Source organism: Vanacampus margaritifer, chromosome 19 (genome assembly GCF_051991255.1).
Source record: "Vanacampus margaritifer isolate UIUO_Vmar chromosome 19, RoL_Vmar_1.0, whole genome shotgun sequence".
Classification (NCBI taxonomy): domain Eukaryota; kingdom Metazoa; phylum Chordata; class Actinopteri; order Syngnathiformes; family Syngnathidae; genus Vanacampus; species Vanacampus margaritifer.
In genome coordinates, this window is record NC_135450.1 from 11,122,349 (window position 1) to 11,142,863 (window position 20,515).

The 20,515-nt window shown below is 39.9% G+C and overlaps 4 protein-coding genes across 5 annotated transcripts; 1 reads left to right on the plus strand and 3 right to left on the minus strand.

Annotated features, from left to right (window-relative positions):
• Positions 1–212: 212 nt before the first annotated feature.
• ost4 (oligosaccharyltransferase complex subunit 4 (non-catalytic)) lies at positions 213–1,085 on the minus strand. The gene is made up of 3 exons (XM_077551943.1): positions 1,073–1,085; positions 555–691; positions 213–330 (listed from the first exon to the last, which is right to left on the minus strand). Exon 2 carries the CDS (start codon positions 688–690, stop codon positions 577–579), a length of 114 nt encoding a protein of 37 aa, XP_077408069.1. The 5' UTR covers position 691; positions 1,073–1,085; the 3' UTR covers positions 213–330; positions 555–576.
• Positions 1,086–1,470: 385 nt separating this feature from the next.
• On the plus strand, positions 1,471–5,105 carry c19h1orf198 (chromosome 19 C1orf198 homolog). Its single transcript, XM_077551942.1, has 6 exons — positions 1,471–1,811; positions 2,547–2,597; positions 2,771–2,893; positions 3,142–3,309; positions 3,462–3,800; positions 4,271–5,105. The coding sequence occupies exons 1-6, from the start codon at positions 1,506–1,508 to the stop codon at positions 4,325–4,327; spliced, it is 1,044 nt and encodes a 347-aa protein (XP_077408068.1). The 5' UTR covers positions 1,471–1,505; the 3' UTR covers positions 4,328–5,105.
• Positions 5,106–5,943: 838 nt separating this feature from the next.
• Positions 5,944–9,442, minus strand: selenol (selenoprotein L). The gene is made up of 9 exons (XM_077553523.1): positions 9,221–9,442; positions 8,923–9,001; positions 8,784–8,837; positions 8,415–8,460; positions 8,204–8,334; positions 7,847–7,961; positions 7,168–7,290; positions 6,653–6,790; positions 5,944–6,237 (listed from the first exon to the last, which is right to left on the minus strand). The coding sequence occupies exons 1-9, from the start codon at positions 9,324–9,326 to the stop codon at positions 5,971–5,973; spliced, it is 1,059 nt and encodes a 352-aa protein (XP_077409649.1). The 5' UTR covers positions 9,327–9,442; the 3' UTR covers positions 5,944–5,970.
• Positions 9,443–10,615: 1,173 nt separating this feature from the next.
• ttc13 (tetratricopeptide repeat domain 13) lies at positions 10,616–20,324 on the minus strand. Of its 2 annotated transcripts, none has more exons than XM_077553237.1 (23): positions 20,103–20,324; positions 19,293–19,387; positions 19,131–19,206; positions 18,988–19,058; positions 18,841–18,906; positions 18,539–18,631; positions 18,310–18,426; positions 17,781–17,891; positions 17,517–17,599; positions 17,298–17,439; positions 16,183–16,357; positions 15,945–16,101; positions 15,207–15,337; positions 15,003–15,135; positions 14,824–14,916; positions 14,649–14,732; positions 13,454–13,538; positions 13,265–13,371; positions 12,660–12,795; positions 12,201–12,280; positions 11,947–12,025; positions 11,776–11,855; positions 10,616–11,694 (listed from the first exon to the last, which is right to left on the minus strand). In XM_077553237.1, the coding sequence occupies exons 1-23, from the start codon at positions 20,287–20,289 to the stop codon at positions 11,580–11,582; spliced, it is 2,496 nt and encodes an 831-aa protein (XP_077409363.1). In that variant the 5' UTR covers positions 20,290–20,324; the 3' UTR covers positions 10,616–11,579. The 2 variants fall into 2 exon arrangements, with proteins under 2 accessions (XP_077409363.1, XP_077409362.1); XM_077553236.1 differs by having other exon boundaries at positions 13,265–13,374.
• Positions 20,325–20,515: the final 191 nt, after the last annotated feature.

The following is a 20,515-nucleotide window of genomic DNA, read 5'->3' on the forward strand; positions in this document are numbered from 1 at the left end:
CATTATACACTAAACGCACAAGTCATCTAATTTTAATTAAATGGTCTGAAAAGTATTTACAGGTACTAAAACATTTATCTAAATTGATAGTGACAAGAATAATTAAAAGATCTTGCACTACGTAGCACATAGTTAACCTTGAGGTTTTGAGATTTTTCTAAAGGATGTGCCTTGCTTGGCTCAATATTTAGGAAATGCTGTGCAAAACATGATTACAGATAAGATTCTTTGCATGTTTTATTGAAAAAAAAGAACTACTGCACAATCCTTAGTAAATCATTTTGGGGGGAATGTTTTGGTTTCCTCGGAGGTGGTGGTGTTGATTCCCATCTGTGAAAAAAAAAAATTGGTGCCATTCCAACAGTGTTTTTTCATTCATAGAGCACCACACTGATTTGGAAACTGACAATGACATATTCCTATAAGAAACTGACATCAATTTAATCTGATTTGACAACATTTTGGTGTAACCCAGCTCTCCTGTGCATCAATCACACCAACCTTTTCCTATGTCCATGAGGTATAATGTCGATGGCTGCTGAGATTGCACTCACCTGCCCAGGGTGCGACCGGGTTTTAGTCCTGCTTCCTGGGGTTGTTGACGGCCACGTAGTGGTATAGCACCACCAGCAGGAAGAGGGACACGCCAAGCATGTTGGCGAAGATGGCCAACTGCACGTCTGTCACCATTCTGTCGAGGAAAAACAACATCGGATCACAAACGGCACATTTGATATAAAGCATGGAACAAGAAACACAACTTTTTGACTTATAAGGAGAAGAACGACTGGATAAACGAAGAATGGAAGGAACAAGGATGGTATAAACTAGGAGGTGAATATAATATGAACCTGTGCCACTTTTGACAACCACAACGTATGTAATGGAAAAAACAACCAACTTTGAAAGTGTTAATGCGAAATGCTCGAAAGTGTTCGTTAAGTAATGCTCGAAAGTGTTCTAGTCCCATCTATCCAAAGCAGCAGTAATTAAACAAGCAAGGTATCAACACAATGACCAAATAAATAAATAATAGGTAGGAGTGAGTTTGTTGAGTAATGCGACTACTTACGTTATCTCTTTAATTGGTTATTTTAGAAAACGTGATCGTTTTACGGCGAGCTCAGAGAAGACGACCGCTTCAATCTCTTCCGGTTTAAGCGGAAAGACACGTCACGTTATTCCGGCCAAATGTTACGTTCCATGAGCCTCGTAACTATCATACACCAAATGACAAATTGATGTTATACTATTTGTTTCGTTGTACAGTATCCATGAGGTCCAAGCAACATCTAGTGGGGCACGAAACTGGGTGTTAGTTACGTTTTTACACTGTTTTGTTTTAGTGCCTAACTTAAGCATTGTGCCTTGCCATGAGCACGCTGCCCCGAAAAAATATCAAGGGAAAAAAAATGGAATTCACATTAAGTCATTGAACCATCCACATCCGCCCACTCATTGACGTTATCCTTCCCACAACAAAAAACAGCTGGAAGACATTCAAGATGGCCGCCGCGTCGGTCGCGGGGTTCGAGGCCCACACCATGGATGACAAAAAATTACAATACTTCTCGTCCATCAACTCTATGGCGAAGAAAATCATGCAGGAGCGGGAGAAAATAAAAAACAACCACGGCTCGACGTGGGACAAAATGTCGCCGCAAGAGCAGGACAACGCCATCGACAACTGGATGATGGACCCGCACATCCGAGCCCGATATGCGATGCACCGGGTGGACCGGGAGGAAGTTGTCTGCTACCCCAAGCTCCTCATACAGACCGGACAGAAGATCGTGCATTTTGGAGACGAGGTGCCTAGAAAATATCAACGTGGGAATTAAGAACAGCAAGAATGAAACAGTTTAGGCCATGCTAGCTCCATTGCTAACCTTTAGCCAAGTGACAGTGGAAAATGCTTGTAGTTTCTGCCTGGACTGGCTTTGTTTAAAATCACTCTTAGTCACTAATAGTTTACTATATACTGTAGTGAGTTTGTAAGTTTGCAATGCTTTTCGAGAATTGTAGAGAGCATAAATTATTCCTGTTTTCTAGTGGCATCACGTACCGCCATATTGGAGGCCGACGTGTTTGTTTTCAGCCAATAAAAACATACTGATCGGTCATCGAAATTACCAAGTTGATATGACAATAATTGTTTTGTTTTTATGGATTTTGTGCAATGTATTTAAATTATGAGTAATGTTTTCGGGTATATCAGCAGCACCCAAGTAGTTATAAAACTAGTTTTCATTTGATTTATAAGTGAACTACTGTATACAACATATTTTAGGGTTCCAACTAATTTTGATAATTAAAAAAAAAAATTGGATAAACACAATTAGATATCCTGGGGAGTAATCAAAGTACCAGGGAGATGAGGATCGGGTGTAAATGTTTATTCCCTACTTATTCCATCAGACTATTTCGGTTCACAAATAGTCAGCGGGGAGTGAACTATTCTGAACAAAGCCATCGTCAGCCTCTTCGTAGTCCAGACTTAATTAAATAACACGTGGATTAAAATGACATTCCTTTTTTGTGTACAGGATATTACATGGCAAGATGAGCATTCAGCCCCCTTCTCATGGGAAACCAAGGTAAACATGATATTTAATTACTGTAAAATGAGGATGATTACATTATTGTACAATAATTTATACTCCCCATAAAACTAAAGATTTGACGATAAACATAAAATACACTATAACCTTGACAGGATGGGGAAAATTACCTTTTGACACCTTCTTTAAGCCTTATCGTCGTATTTTAGAGCCAACTGGAATTCAGCTTGACACCAGGCCCTGACCAGGGCATTCCCGTCTCTCAAGGGGACACCAAAGCCGCAAAGACCCCTCACTCCACTCAAATTGGCAAGAGTGCAACCGGAGCCAAGGTACTGAATGGTTTTTGCATCAAGTATATTTCTGTTTTTCCTAAATAATCAATGCAAATGACAGCATTATTTTCAAGATATCAGCCTTTAGAGGAAAATTGAGGTGTTTTTCAACAAAACCGTAAAAAAAAACAAAAAAAAAAACATTCACTGCCATTGACGGCTATAGACGTCAAAAATTCATTTGAATGATTTCTATTAGTTTAACACTTTTTTGCTGACTCGGTCATATTTTGTGTCTTACCAAGGTGTCTGTGAGCGAGAGCAGGCGTCCCGAGGAGGAGTCTGCTTTCTGGAAGATTAGCGCCGAGCGTTCGCGACTGGAAGGCGAGCAAGCCGACTTCCAGTCACTGACGCCCAGTCAGATCAAGTCCCTGGAGAAAGGAGAGAAGTCGCTGCCCTCGTACCTGCGCCAGGTGAGACACTGCACAAGCTGGGGGGGGGGTTCTGTGAAAAAACTAGGAAAACCAAATCTGCCAGTTGAAATGTTCCATAACCATTTTTAGGTTAAATTTGTTTATTTTTTATTAATCCAGCAATTATTACAGCAGTGTGTGTTTCTCCACAGGAAACCTCTTTCCCCGCCAAAGAACCGGAACTGGACCCCCACCCTCTGGCACTATCCAGGCCGGCCAAGCAACGGGCGCCCAAACCTCCCGCGCCGCAGCCTCCCGTCATCGCACCCCCAGTTCCCGCCGCCATCTCTATTTCGCCAAGCCCCGTGCCTCCGCTCAGCGTCTCGTCGTCGGTGGCGGGTTGGGAGCGGTCGCAGAGCACTCTGCCGGTTGTCAGCTACACCGTGGATGAGGTCTTCCCCACTCCTAGCCCCCTTATCAAGAGCCCCCCACCCCCCAGCAACAAGGAAAGAGAAGCTGTCGCCTCGCCTAGCAGTCCTGCCTTTTCCCAGGTGAGCTTGAATGCATATTCTTTCGATAAGGAACCAAGTAACATTAGCTCTCTTACTTCTAATGTTAGCTTCAATTTTAGCTTCCGACATTGCCGCCAATGTTAGCTTCTCACGTTACCTTAAACCTCCGTTTGTTAGCTTCAAGGTTTACTTCCACTGCTAGCTTCTGAAGACAAACATTTTCCGACATTAGCTCCAATGTTAGCTTCCAAAATTGCTTTGAATGTTAAGCTCGTGTTTAATGTTATCTCCAGATTTCTCTTTTAACGTTAGCTTTAGCGTTAGCTTCAGAAGTTAGCTTTCAATGTTAGCTTTTAAAGGCTGTTTCAGTGTGTCTTCTAACAGTAAACCCAAAGAAAACCAATGTTAGCTTCCGACGTTATTTTGTCACCATACTTCAAACATAGAAGACCAAGTGAATTTCCCAAAAAATGTTAATCATCTGAATGACTAATGTCCTGTCCTTGCAGTACAACGCCGGCAACAATATCCTGAAGACAGGATTCGACTTCCTGGACAACTGGTAAACCCGGCAGTGAAGATGGGGCCACTGGATGACGTCATCGCCGCTTCACCAACAACATTCTCATCATCCAATCACATGCCCCAATTTTGCCCTTTTTTTGGTTTGTTGTTTTGAACACTTCGCGCTTAACACTGCCTGTCCTCTAGACTCCTTTTCCGAACTTTTGTCCTGCCAATTCCATCAGCAACTGTTCGCATGATTGGTGTTAGCGAGCGCCATTTCCACTGTCATTAGCGAGTTTTCTCTTGGAAGTGCAACAACTGAAGCTTTTGTTTAAGAGTTAGCTAACTAGTACAATAATTGCTTATCGCTAGTGCATGTGAAAATGCCGTAAAGCCTTTGCTGTTTGTTAGCTAAATGCTAACTGCTTTCTCTAATCTATTGCGAGCCAATTTCTTATGAACAAATGTGGAAAATCTTATCACATTTTCGTTCCACTTGAGGGCCAAAATATTAGTTTAGCAAACGTAGTCATGGCAACAGCATAGTAAACAACCTTGTGGCTTTTTCGTTGCTATTTCTAGCCCACATTTAAATTACATTATCATCTTGGGATGAGTGTTTATCAGGTACTTTTGTAGCCATGTGTCGACCAATCACAAGCGAGTTAGCATCATCTGAGTGATATACAAGGCGGTGTTGTGACGTGTTCTAAATGCCACTTAGAGAACTATTTTACTGATATTAATGCACTGGTTTGCAGGACTACCATGCATGTGTGCTCGCTTTGTATTCTGTGATTTTGAAGTCGCACATTACAATAAAGGAAAGTGAGGAAATAGTGTGTCTCTTTGGATAATGTTTATACAGTATGTGCTGGCAAATACTAAGGGCGATGACATCATTGATGGATGATATTGGTAACACCTTTTAACCATAGTTTGGCAAAGGTTTTTAAATACATTTTTAAGACAAAGATGTACCATTTGTAGATGAGGTAAAAAGCATAAATTAATTTTAATATATATATAAATTAAATGTAAATATGTAAAATTGTTACTTTAGTAGCAAAATAATTTTTAACTAGCAAACAAGCTATGTGAATAACAATACCCAGTCAAGTGGCTAGCTAGCTATACCTGGTTGTCCAACCAAGATGAACTGGCTAAATGGAAACTAGCAGCTAGTTACTAGCAAGCTAGCTATATCTACTTGGCTGTCGTGTTTCTCGGCCGAATCTGTGCTTTGACACCATTAAGCCTCCTTAATAGTCACCTTTTTGTGAATAAGTACACAATAAATGCTAATGTAAACACTGTCAAAATATTTATTTAAGATTGTCCATTTGAAAACAAAGCTAAAAACTTACATTTTATGGTCACACAGTGGCGCCAAATAAGATGGGTATAATTTTACTTGTGAAAATGAATATCTTCATTTCGTCCTAAATCATTTTTTACTTTGTCCTCAATAGAAAAACTATTAAGCGTACTTGTAAACAACTATGGTATATCTCTGACAGTGAACTTTTTTCCACTAATAGTGCCATTTTGGCAATGCAGATGTCAACTAGTGCATAGCTTAGCATCACTACAACAGCAACATGTTGTTATCCTATTAGTGTGCTAATACATGGACCTTACACTCGATATTAAGGATACGGAATAAAACCTCAAATGGCTTTCATAATCATTCATGTTTAATTTACAGCAAGGATCTGACAGCAACGAGCGGTCGGCCAGTCCGCGCAGCTTTGCATCGGTCGCACCTCTTCACAGTGTTGTGAGTTGGAGGCGTGACGTCATGGGCGTGCATCGGAGAGCCATTACCGCTGACTTTCTGCGCAACTAGTTTCGTCGAGCCGGATGCTGTCCGCAGGATGTCGCTGAGAGTGGGGCGGTCCATCGGGAACTTGCTGGGGTGGGACAGGAGGACTTTGTTTGTGTCGCTGAGCAGAAAGTCGCCTCCCATCTGGAAAGATATATTTGTTTTTAGCATTTAACATTACCTGGCTTAACGGTACCTAAATGGCTAGCTGTAGTCAAGTGGCTAACAATGACTAATTGTAGTTTAGGAGATATAGGTCGAACTGGCTAAATGTAGCTGAGTGGCTTACAAATACTTACCTAAATTATAACTTTGGCTAGATGAAATGCTAACGGAATAACCAAGCTAGCTGGCTAACTGTCAATCTGGCTAACTAAAACCTAGCTAGCTAACTGCTGTAAAACAGGACAACTGTTCATAACTGACTAGCTGTGGTTGACTGCGGATAACCATACCTATCTGGCTAAAAGGCATTAACTTACCTAGCAAACTCACTAACTGGCTAACAGCCACAAGAGTCGGATAAAACCCAAACCAGCTCAACTAGTGCCTTCGGTACCTGGTAGATGTCCTCCAGCATGTGCATGGGGAATTCTGGGAAATCTCTGTTGGCAGCTTGGTACTCGGAATACCGGAGCATGGAGTCAAAGTTCATGACTTTAGCGCAGGATGAGGTCAGTCCAAAGCTTCGGTAGATCTAAGACCAACAAAACAACTATTTAGCTGGAATTAGGGCTAAGATGCATTATACTAAAATGATTTTTCCACCCCACAAAAGTTAGAATTATTGTCAGCGTCTTTGGTTTGCTTCTTTAGAGCCACACGGAAAACTATGTGCCTATAAAAGTTTGCAACACTGTGATTTTGTAAACTAGATCCTCTCTGTTTGCAGTAATGTTGTTAGAGGACGCAGTGCAGTCGTGATTTTAACTACAGACGGAGATAAACACTTTTTTTTATTTTTTTATTTAAATAAACGCTAACAAAATGGATGAAATTGATGACAGTGATCACCCAGCCCCAACTGTAATCAAAGTCTGGTAACAACAAGATAATTTGTGACGGCTTGCAAACCTTCCTGTGAGGATCCAGTACTAAGTCCAAGGAGCATTTAGTCTGCTGCAGCCACAAACGAGCCCCCTTAAGTGCGCCGAAAGACACCACCACGACCCGCACAGACCGAGCCTCCAGGGCAGCCTGCAGAACGCAGGAAAATATTAACTCATTCACTGCCATTGACGGCTATAGACGTCAAAAATTTATTTGAACTATTTCGATTAGTTTAACATTTTTTTTCCACTTTTGTTAACAAGAGTATGAAAACCTAGATTTTTTTTATTGTACATTAAAAGCAGATATAAAATTTGTGATTAATCGTGAGTTAACTAGTAAAGTCATGCGATTCAATTACAACTAAAATTTGTAATCGCCTGATGCCCCTAATTTTTTCTAATCTTTTCTTTTCTATTTTTAAATCCCGTCAGCCGATAAATGTTTTAAATTTTAATTAATTGCATGACTTCAATAGTTAACTCACTATTAATCACAAATTTTATATCTGTTCTAAATGTACAATATTTTTTTCTAGGTTTTCATACTCTTGTTAAAAAAAGTGGGAAAAAATGTTAAACTAATAGAGATAGTTCAAATAAATTTTTGACGTCTACAGCCGTCAATGGCAGTGAATGAGTAAAAAGCATTTCATATTAATCACGTTTCTTATAATTATTTTGTGATTTCTGGGCTAACTAACCAGGCTGCCCTCCAGCTCGGCCACGTGGTCACGTCACGGCAGTCATCCGAAGTGTCTGATGAGGACCAGCAGAAGCTTCTGACCCGGTGAACGGTATTGATCCAGGGTGACGCTCCTTCAAACGCAACATGAACACATTTAAACTTATTTATGCACACACACACACCGTAAGTAAACTAAACTGTAAAGTAAGTAAACTAACAGTAAAGTAAACTGGTTAGCAAATACTAGCGAGCAAAGCTCGATTCATAGACAAAATGTACAGTTGTGTACTAAGTTAGCTAATTGAGTTCAATTGTCTAAATGAAGCTAGCTGACTAACTAATGTAGCTTTAGGTTTAAGAGGGGTGTACTAACTTTCCACTGCGTCCATCGGTCAACAAAGTTTCAGGGCTAAAGATGTCCGCCGTTTGCCCTCCTGGGGTCACAGGAGCACACGATGACTGAAGACTTCGGTCCACGTGCTCCAGGAAGGCGTCCCAGTCGCGCTGTACAGACGCATGCACACATGCTACGTTCAAACAGAAGCAACCGTACAAAGAGTGTGTGTGCATTTTCTGGTACTAACCTGGAGTTGGAGGAGCTCTTCCACCTGCTCTCTCACAGCTGCATGGCTGTGAAAAGACAAATCACAAATTATTTTGGATGATTGATTATTTCAAATGGATTGGGAACCTCCAAAGTGCAACATGGTTTGGAGTTCAACCAATATGTGCCGAAAATGTCAAAGCAAATGACAGAACAATAAAACAACTTTAAAACTTTTGTTTGCGTATTTGTGTTTGAAAAAAAAAAAACATTATCCAATTCAAAACTGTACGTTAATAAATGTTGTCATGGTGACAATTTAACATGGTACACACTGAAACAAAGTGGCACATGAACATAATTACATGTCTGCGACCTTTGATTTGTTTGTTCATTTTTTAAAACTTACCGATACAACTTCTGCCAGGCGGCCTCAGCTTCGCTCTTCTTTTTCACTCCGATGCTGCCCAACGGCAAGAAAACACACCCTTTATGTACAAAACTTACTTTTTTAATTTGTTTTATTTTTTACCACTACAAAGAATTACCTTTTGTAGAAATCTGCTCCGGCTGCAACCAGGCCCAACAAAGTGGCAATTTTATATGGGACAAAGTCCTCCATGGAAACTTCAAAAAGAACACAGAAACTTCATTTGTTTGGACGTGTTTGTGGAGAAAAATTAAAATAACAAACAAAAAATTCCTTTGTAGTGGGTTTCCATGTGTTTGATATATTCGGAGCTAAATAACATGAATTTCATCAAATACATTTCAAACAACGCTGTGCATGTTTATGAATTCGTTGTAGCTACATTAAATGACCCCAAACCACTTTATTCGTCCTACCCTTCGCATCCTTCTTAGCCTGCTGTAGCAGCATATTGCCCAGGCTGACGAGCTGCTTCAAGGCGGCAGAGAGTTTCTCCTCCTCCGGGATCACGTCTTCCTCCATGACCAGCAGCCTTTTCCTCGAGACTCCAGTAAAGCACTGTACTTTCGTCTGACAGTAAAAAACACACGCGCTTTCATAACAAACGTGAAAGGCAGGCACTTCCCGCAAATCACGTGACTCTACTACGTCAGTCCCAGGGCTAACAGCAAGATTTGGTGGCCTCTATAGGTGAGAAGGAAAACTGCATTTAATATCATTTACAAAAATCCTTATATTGTGATCATCACTCTTAGCAGTTGTAAAATTATGATGGTTAAGGATTTTTTTAAAAAGAAAATATTGAATAAATGTCAGTGTTTTCCAACATTTTTTTTGAATATTTACTTGGTAGAATTTTTTTTAAACTGTTTTTATCACAATTTTAAAGTTAAGGGTGAGGCATTTGATTGAAAAACAGCATTTTTATAATACAGTATTTTTGCCTACAAGTAATTAAAATATATGATTGCCACTTTTCAACAAAAACAACATACAATATCTCCAAATAGGGTCTCTTACATTGTAAAGCTGTTACAAGGTGGTTATTGTTTTTTTTTTACATAAATAGCATTATGGAGTTCATCAGTCACTTGACTAAAGGAGAATTTAGGATACAACGTACATTGCAGTAGAAACAAGTATGTAAGGAAATATTGTATATTGTAGCTTCTCTAGCAAGATAAATAATTGTATAATTTATCACAGCCTCCGTCACCGACTGAAGGCTAGCAGGAATTGACCAGTGCCGATTAATTGCAGAAATGGCATCAATTAGAGTAGATTTTAGTTTAGAACAGTATTAGAGCAGCCCCATAAGATCGTAACATTTGGCAAACGCCAAAAGAGATTTTTTTTTCCCGATGTTTGCAGGCTCCTTTGCATTCTTTCTTTCTTTCTTTCTAAGAAATTGCAAATTGTGCTTGTAATCTAGAAATAATAAATGGTTACATTTTCGACTATTAGATTAAGTTAACTGAATTCAATTCAATGACATTTTTAAGGCCATATTTAATTTTGCAATCAATTTAGTCAAATGCCATCTTGCTTGAATATTCCGTGCATGCAGCAATTTCCCATGTAGAAAAAAAAAGGTGACAAAGAACACACCAATCCAGGTCAACCAGTTTATTGGCTGAAAAACATTCAGTCAAAAATCCCTGCAAGTTTCTGCACGAGTGGTTTAGAAAAACATCCTTCGCCGCTGCAAGGGTTGACACTTTAAACAAAGATGATTTATCTTGTTGACCCCCCCCCCCCAAGCCAAATGAACATATGTAAGCTCAGAAATTTGACCCCACCCCCCCCCAAAAAAAAAGTTTCGATGAATGTTTAATTAAACAGCGATTACAAGAGGGCCAAACAAAACCATGGGAACTGTTAGCAACAACCCAAAACTTTTCACCCACAAATGGCTACCATAAATAATAAGAACCTTTTTATTAGATCTGATTTTTTCAATAAATTAACATGTCCCAGACTATGAAAAAGTTTCCCTATACTCAAGTAGAATACGTGTAAACATCACTTTAAAAAAAAAAAAAAACTTCTAACATAAAATTGGATTGTATTTTTTAACCTCATTTAACAATCTCAACTTAAGTTGTCCAAACACAAACATTTTTCCATGTTTCCATGACAACCAATTCACCTTAACATTGCATTAAATTAGACTTCATTGAAGTAGCTGTACTCTATTTGGAGGTGCTTTACCCCGATGTGCTTTTTCTTCTTTTGTGTGAGTCACTTTGTGTTTGTGCGAGAGTGCCCACAAACAAACAAAAAAGGTATGTTTCCACTGTATGTCAGTTTTTTTTTAGACAAGATGTGCTGTGAACTCAAACCTAATTGTGCTGAGGTTTTTTTTTTTTCTCTCGCTACAAACCTGCAGGATGGCAATTGACGTGAGGTGTTGCCGCTTTTCGTTTCGAGAACGCAAATCGTCACGAAATGCCTCTAAAGTCAATTGCTGAGGTGGTTCAAGTTAGAATTTGGCAAAAATTGTTTGGCGTGTGCACAGGAATAGAATGTTGTGCTTTTTTACGCATTGCCAATTCTTTTCTGCCACCATGTTAAAAAAAAAATAAGATGCAACATAACTCACCTTAGTCTTTTATCGTTAAAACTCAATGTTGTGCTGTTTCGCTAATGTAGTTAACTTATTTTTTACCGTTTTATGTTTAGCGCTTTCATTATATAACTTTTGTTCGATTATCATCAATTGTTTGTGATATATATATAAGACTTGTCCTGAACTAAACTCTTGTGTGTTTTGTGCTAGGACTTCTTTGAACATTGTGACGTCGAGTCTGCGTTGAGGACTTCGATCATGGTTCTGATGGACGGGAAGGTCTCGGCCACAGAGGGCAGATTCTGGTACCAAGATGGTAAACTTTGGAGTGGAAAAACAAAAATAAGAGTTTAGCAAGTTTATTATGACGCTTTATTATTATGCACATTTCGTTCAGCTCACCTTTTGAAGTGCATCCAGCTCTTTGCTGTTTTACTGAAACTCTCTGGACTGGGTGTCGTCATGGCCTCAAAGTCCACCAGCTTACAACAAAATGAACACAACCTCATTTGAATCCATTCATTTTGATATTAAAAAAAAAAAATCGATTTTATTACATTTAAATTCTGTTACCTTTCCTTTGGGGATCCGACCAGTGACCTCATTCCCACTGGCCATCACTGCCCCCATCATGACCGAGTAGGCCACCACGCTGACCACACAGAAGAAGAAAATGCAAATGTCCAGATTTCTTTTTATTATGGAAAATATAAATCATGTATGTGACCTATTGGGACCTTGGCGCTCTCCTGAGCTCAACTCATTCAAATGACTAAACGGAGTTGATTTCCTTTTAACAGGATTGGGTGGCCGTCGGTAATGATTACCTGGAACCTCTGGAAAGTGGCATGAGGTTGCAGAAGTAATAAACCAGCGAGAGGATCAAGTTGCACACGGCGTCGGCGTCCTGCAAAGAGCAAAGGTTGTCTCGGTCAGGTGAAATTAAAAAAATGATTCATTAGTATTACATTGCTGAACTAAGTGAAAACGGTCACACCAGGTGAGGGCTCAGCAACAGTATCATTGTTTTTTAGTACCGTTTTTTAGCGTATTTAATTTTAAAAGGACTTTAAGCCTACAAAATATATACAGTTTTCAGTTTTTAATATATATTTAATATGTGCACTTTTCATATATGCAAATAGTACTTTCTACACTACTACAACTTTCAATGCAGATTGAACATCTAAAATAATTTCCCCGAAACACTCAAAACTTTATTTAAAATGTACAATATGATTGCGCTTTTTACAGTACGCTGCTGCCGATTGTGGTAGGAAACGCACCGCAAACTCAGTGGAGAGCATGAAGACCTTCCCTTTGGTCGTCAGCTCCCTGTAGATGGACTCGATTTCCGACTGGTACTGGTGCGTGCGCTCCTCCGTGGTCTGCGTCTCAACGGAGAACAACATGTTGCCCACCCTGGAAGATGGCAAAAACAAAACTACAGATTGCAATTTCGGCTTTCTTTCGTGTGAATGTAGAACAGAAATGATGTGTAATTAATTCAATTATTGAGAATATGACCAATAATTCCAAAATTTTCCTTAATTTTTTTTAAAGTTGAAATTGGAAATACTGGTAACTAAAAAAAAAAAAAATTAAATAAAAAAAAAAAAATTTTTTTTTTTTAAAAAAGAGAGAGAGCAATGACGATGACATGTCAAATCAGTAAAATTACCGAATGAACAATACTGAGCTCTCCAGAAAAAGAAGAAAAAATAAAATAAAAAAATAAAGAAATACTGGTAACTCTCATTCGTATTTTTTAATATCCAAGTGTGGGAAAAGTGGGAATTTCTGGAATGTTAAAAATGGTAAACTAGAGGTGGTGAAATATTTATATTAATGGCAATAAGAGACTTTAATGATGATGATACTGCACGGTCACCTGTCTCCCGTGATGGTGATAGTGAAGCCGTCGTACTCTTTGCCCGGGTCCTTCATACTCGGCACTTTGGAGTTGACCGTGAAGCCATCTCTGGTTTTACTGTTAAACTGCTTCAGGAAACAAACACATGAGCTGCAAATGCATGACGACAACGCTGCGGGTCCACCGTTTCCCTCATTTCATCTTTACCTTCATTATAGGAAGAAGATCCTCCACTTTGTTTACGTTCTCCAGGGCTTGGCGGACCTCTCCCAGCCCTTTGGGGTTGTACGCCCTGGTAAAATTTTAATGACAGAAGTTCATATGGATAAACTTCAAACTGCACAAATCATACACAAAGTTAATAATTTATGAAAGAAAAAAAACGTTTTAGTGAAAATGGAGGATAAATTATAATTTCAGAGGGAATCTAACTTTAAAATTCATATAATCCATATAATTAGGAGGGAAATAACGGTGTAGTGAGACTATTAAATTGTAAAACAATGTTCAAACATAACAATTTAAAACTAATATATATATTTCATAGAGATGAAACCAGGTGTTGACAAGAGTGGGTTATTTTTTTTAAAATCTTTTATTAATTCTTTAAGGTATTCTTTTTAGGTGTGTCAAAATTAGTGCATTCATTTCGTGTTAATTTAAAGTTCCTTTAATACCACTCATTTTCTTAATGCGCGATTAATGACCGCCCTTTACTTGGAAAGCCTGTACTGAAATTCCAGTCACAACGCAGCAGACGACGTCAAAATTGAGCAGTAATAAATGTAATAATATTGCATATATTTATGGAGACTGGGGTCAAGTTGCATTTTACAATATTAAAAATGTGCAGAATTTCACAAGTTACTTCATGTTAAAGATTAGATAACTCTTGAAAAATGAAAAGAAAAATGCACGGAGCCGTCACCAATGCCTTACAAATGCAATTATGCCATCTAGTGGCAGAAAAATTACCAACACAAATCAAGACCACATTCATTTTTTTTTTATAGTACAGTACATCTGTTTAATTTTAACTAAATTTTGGGAATTATTATGAAATGACTATCAATGACTAAAAGATGCAGCCATATTTCTATTAGTTTAAAAATGTATCCCCTTTTATGTTAACAGGAGTATAAAAAGTTAGAAAAAATATTTTATTGTACATTTAGAACGGATATAAAATTTGCGATTAATCGTGTGTTAACTATTGAAGTCATGCGATTAAAATTTTAAATCGCCAAATAATTTTTATTTGATCAATTTCTGCTCTTGTCTGGTTTCTTTGCTTTCTTTCTCCAAAATCAAGAAAGGAGATACGCAAATTTAACACCAACGATTCCGGCTGAAGAAAGCAAACAATGGAATGTGTGATGAAAGCTGTGACGTGAACGCGCACCCGTGGTAGACCAGTATTCTGTCTTTGATGAAGTGAAGGATGTTGTCAAAGTAGGCCAGGTATCTGATGTTGATAATCTGGCCCCTGAGGGAAGGAAAAAGGAAAAGAAAAAAAAAGACAGGGTTTTGAGAAAACACAGTGCATCGAATAAGAGGTTAATGAGTGTTGCTTTCACCTGATAAGGTTGATGTGATTGTTGAAGCCACGACTGAGACTCCTGGCAGGCATCTGGTCTAACCACAGAACCGGCTGGTCAGGATCAGCAATCCTCCAGGCAGAAGAAGAAAGAAAGTTATAAGAGCCCAGCTCATCCACAAACACTAAAATCCTAAAAACCTCGTTTAGACTTCTTACCTCCTCCACTTGACGGCGATGTCAAACATGTCCCTCCACTGCATCTGCCTGGTCTTGCCGTTGACGCGCACTTTGGCGCTGCTCCACGTGCGCTGCATGGCCTGCATCACCTCTAGTGTGGCCAGGCCCATGGCTGCACACAGCAAAACACATTAGCGTAATTTCCTCATTTCATTGGAGTGCTCAAGAGGTCATTTCGGGCACCTCGGTGTATCCTCTTGTTAGGCAAGAAGCCCGGCGTGTCGTACTGCATCATCGCCCCCAGATGGTCGGCCGTGCAGATGAGCTTCTGGACGTCACTGCTGTAGGACTCAAAGTTCTGTGGCAGCACATCCCTGATAGGGAAGAAAAGAGTAGCTGACTGATTGCAAGATTTGGTTTTATTCTAGAAGCAACTACAATTACAAAACGCGGGATAATTAACTCATTCACTGCCATTGACGGCTATAGACATCAAAAATTCATTTGAACTATTTCTATTAGTTTAAAAAAAATTCCACTTTTGCTAACAAGAGTATGAAAACCTAGAATTTTATTTATTGTAAATTTAGAACAGATATAAGATTTGTGATTAATCGTGAGTTAACTAGTGAAGTCATGTGATTAATTACAATTAAAAAAAAATAATAATCGCCTGACGGCCTAATAAAAAAACAAGAAAAAAAAACAAGGGGCGTTTAATCATAATTAATCGCATGATAATTTTATATCTGTTGTTAATGTACAATAAAAAATATAGGTTTTCATAAAAAATGAAATGAAATGAAAAATTGTTAAACTAATAGAAATAGTTCACATGAATTTTTGACCTCTATAGTCGTCAATGGCAGTGAATGAGTTAAGAGTGGGAGATGTTATATCAAGATAATTTAAACTAAATTGTACATTCATAGATTTATATATTATTACTGAGAAAGCAAAAAAACAACAAAAAACACATACTTAATATGCGGCTGCAGGCCAGGCTGCTCCTCGTAGTCTTCTATAAGAAAGGGCAGATTCTTGGCCCAGTGATTCTTAAAGTTGCCCGGCAAGTCCTGGTCCACGTTGTATTCGGCGACCGGGACGTCCAGGTGGGAGTGCAGGTAGCGAGAGTACTCTGGTTGGGTGAAACAACATCACACGAGTGTTACTAAAAATGATCTGGAACGTCAGACTGCCGCATCGACGGCACCCCCACCTCGGAGGTATTTGACTTTGAGGTATTCGGAGCTGGCCTTCTGTCCCAGCAGCGGGTCGTTGAGCATGACTTTGGTCTGCGCTTTGATGCCCTCGTAGAACTGCCCCATGGCCACGTGACTCAGGCCCTTCATGTACTGGCACACCTCGTTGTACGGCTCCAGCTGCAGACACCTCTGAAGGGAAAACACAACAGTCACTTGCCTTGAAACCAAATGACGTGTTTGTGCGCAAGGGCACACCGTTTCTTCATATATTAGCGATTCGTGGACTTTATTAGGGAACCAATCGTCCATTACTCACTCACGGGTTGGCTTTTAATGTGCTCAGGCTGAAGCACTGTCTAAAATAAAAAATATTGCTTTGATGGCCTCTTGGTGCCAAGCCACTAGAGGTTGTGTGAAAGGCACCGACTGATACATTTCCGATCATCTTATAAAGCTCCAATGCCACCATTTTGTGGGATCTCTGTGTGAAAGAGGCTGAAAAGTGGTGCATCAACTCCTAACTGTGAGAGTAATCAGATGCATGAAGTGTGGACTGAGTGTGAAGTTACGAATATCACATAAATAAGTTAAAAAAAACAAAAACAAATATGTCATTATTGTGTTAATTTTATCCCCCCCGCCCTCTATTTATGAGGAGCTACTTCCTAGCCTCTAACATGATAAACATGGCTGAAATGAAGTAATGTGAGAGAGAGGACTGAATGGGACCTGAGATTAAAATTGCCCATCCGATAATCATTTCGGGGAATGTGAGGTTACTCACCAACAAAACAGACAATCTAACCGGCGTTAGAAAACTCATAGAAAAATCAAGTTCCTCTCTCTCATTTACAAACAACTTCATACAACGTAAACCTATTAATGAAAGGGAATAAAACCTCTATAGACCTCCTGTATGCCATTCCGAAAGGTGCATATGGAATTTTAACTCCTGTTTTCTCCTCTGGGCATCAATAAAGGATATCTTATCTTATTTTGACAAGGCCTCTTTCACACAAAGATCCTGCAAAATGGCCGCGCCCGATCTGAAACAGAAGATAGGGCATTTATCTATATAAGCCGTTTCACATTTGCGTAAATGTGTGCACTTTTGTAGTTGTGGGTCCACCTTAAAGTTGCCGATGGCCTCCTGCAGGGAGCCGTGGTGGTAGAGCATCATGCCTCGGAGCTGCAGAGACTGGATGTGGTTCTGGTTCAGCATGAGGGCCTTCTGGAAGCTTTCCATCGCCGCCTCGAAGTCGCCCAACTCTCTGGATGAAAAATTGGGAGTGAAACCGGTTCAGACGTATGAGCAAAAAAAAAAAGGGACAACAGGAAGTTAGTATACCTATAGGCTTGTCCCAGGCTCTTGTAAGCGTCTATGAAGTCAGACTTGAGCTTCAGAGCCTCTTTGAAAGTCTCAATGGCTTCCTGAGGATACAACAGAGCTCTGCGTCAATTTTAAGACCCATGAATGGTGGATTTAAGGATTAAGTAGCAAATTTATTTTTTATTATAATTGGGGCCTTTAATTTTTTAGAAAAAAAGATTTCAGGATCTACAGAAAAGTTGCTTAAGACATTTTTCCAAAAATTTGAATTTAAGTCAGCACCTTGAGCATGCCTCTGTGGAAGAAGGTGAGGCCTTTGTAGAGCATAGCGATAGGCTGATTCTTTTTCAGCTCCAAAGATTGCTGGAAGTCCTCCGCCGCCGCCACGTAGTCCTGGTGGAAATGAAGGGTGATGGTCAATATTGTTTATATATGAAAAAAAAAAAAATGCGGTGGGAGACATCGCTTTTTCTGCTGAGTGAAGCACTAGGTCAGGGGTGGCCAAGTTCGGTCCTCGAGAGCCACTATCCAGCCTGTTTTCCATGTTTCTCTCCACTAACACACCTGATTCATGATCAGGATCGTTGTCAGGCTTCTGCAAAGCTTGCTGATGAGCTGATCATTAGAATCAGCTGCGCTGAAGGAGGAAGACATGGAAAACAGGCTGGATAGTGGCTCTCGAGGGCCGAACTTGGCCACCCCTGCACTAGGTGGTATTAAGAGGTGGATCAAGTCAAGTAAGTCCCGACTACTAATTTGCACATCCTGCCACTTATGTAAACACACACATTTGGTGTATTGTATTTCAGACCTCTGAGATGAAGAGTAGTGTTCCTCTGTGTCTGTAGAGTCGAGCTGATGGTTGTAGCTGGATGGCTTTGGTCAGGTCTGCCAGAGCCTCGCTGATGCGTCCCAGAGGAGACAAAATCTACACATACACAGACAGACAATGTTGTTATAGCTGAACGAGGGGGTAAAATGTGTGTTTTTTTGTCAGAAAAAAGGAACTTTTGTTTCTGTGTGGGGAAGCGGCAGCTAACCTCTGCTCTCTGCTCGTACACTTCAGGCCAGTTGGGCTCCAGTGTGATGACTCTGGTAAGCTCATATAGTGCCAGGTCAGCATTTTTGATGTCCTGGCGGATGCAGGGGGAAGCAACAGCAGTTACAATTGTTGCAGATGTAAAAAAAAAATAAAATAAAAAAAAGTGAGCCCTGTGCACATCCAGGGAAGTCTCACATCTTTTAAATTTACATTTATTTATTTTGCAGTTAATAATATATTAAGGTAAATGACCCCCCCCCCAAAAAAATGGCACCAATTAAACAACTTTATGTCGCTCACCTGATGACTTTTCTTGCCATAGGCGATCCCTCTGCCATAAATGGCGCTGACCAGCTCGGGGTCACTCTGCAGCCAAAAAAGAAAAGAAAAAAAACATGCAGCATAATTCAGATTTTGACATTATAATTAGATGGTGTTTGGAGGTACCTGCAGCAGGAGGGAGAAGTGTTTGATGGCTTCATCATAGAGGCCGTTGCCGATCAGAACGTAGCATATGGCTAAAAATAAAAAAAGCACAAGATGGAGGTGCTTAATCAGGATGCAAAAGGGGCTCAATTAGGACAACATACCGAGTTCCTCATTTGTGTTGACATTTTTAACGGGGTAGGGAATTTTCTTCTGCTCAATAAATAGTTTGGCTTGATTCTATAAAAAAAAAAAAAAAAGGACATTTCCAGATTAGATGACACGTTTATGCTGCATGAAGTATTTTTTCTGGTGCGTGATCTCACAAGAACTTTCTCTGTGTTGAGCGAGTAAACTGACTCGCAGGGTTGGTTGCTGCCCTCCTCGCAGTTTGGATCATCCAGCTGCAAAATAGATGATTCTGAAAAGAGACATACAGTATGATGGACATTTAGGACCCAAATAAAGGGCTTTACCTGGACCATTATTCTCAGTCGTAGGAAGTAACGTAGTACAAATATGTATACTTAAGTATGGCGTGAATATGTTTGGCAGGCATTTTTCTGATAAATAATCTCCTTTTGAGGTGGTCTCAACATCAACCATTTTGAAAGCGCTTGCATCAAAAAAAAACAAAGAGTGTTGACCTTACAAGATAGGAACACCACTGCACAGGAGAAACAGTTTCGCTCGAATAAAAAATCTTGACATTATTAATGCTATACCCATAAGAAAGAAAAGCAGTAGACTTGACACTGACTTTATCTTATTAATTTAATACTTTAACTGTCTTTGTTTTTACGTCTGACACTTTATGGACAGCACTTTCGTATGCAGCTGTGGTTGCTGTTAGTGCTCTATAAATAAAGTTGGGTTGAGGAATTAGAATTAATGTAAAATCTAAAGGGGCTGCCACTTGCAGATTTTACCCCCAACATTTACAATATTATCTATAATTGACTATCACACCAAATCAGTTGTTTAACATTCTAATTTTCTAGGAAAAATAAAGACGCCGGCGGTCTGTCAAAAGCATTGCGGTCACTCGCTACGGTATGTTAGCATTAGCTAGTTGACGTAGCGTTCAGAATTTAAACAACACTTTGCTACCCGTTTTTCTCCCCCTTCCCGTTTACCGCAGTCCGCCGCGTACTCTTCCCAGTCGGACGTCGACGAGCTGCAACCCTGCTTGTGGAGCTCGCTGTTGAACAGCGTCAGCGTAGAGAAGAACTCGGTGGCCGGCGCCACTCGACACAGGTAGCCGCAGAGAAGCGAGAGAACAACTGCGGTCCGTCTGGCAGGCTCCATGTTTAGCGGTGACATGCGCGTGCATTGCGCTTCCACCCGACCGGAGATCGGCCGGCCACGCCCCCTACCTCTTCTTGTCGATTCATAGGTTGGATTTGAACGGCATGGGCAAACGGCATTCAAAGCAGCATTACCGCCGCCTACTGCACTGGAGTGGATATTACGTGAATTTAGATTCATTTACAACAAAAACATGCAATGCGTGCCATTAGTGGTGTAACCCCACCTATTTAAGCATTTT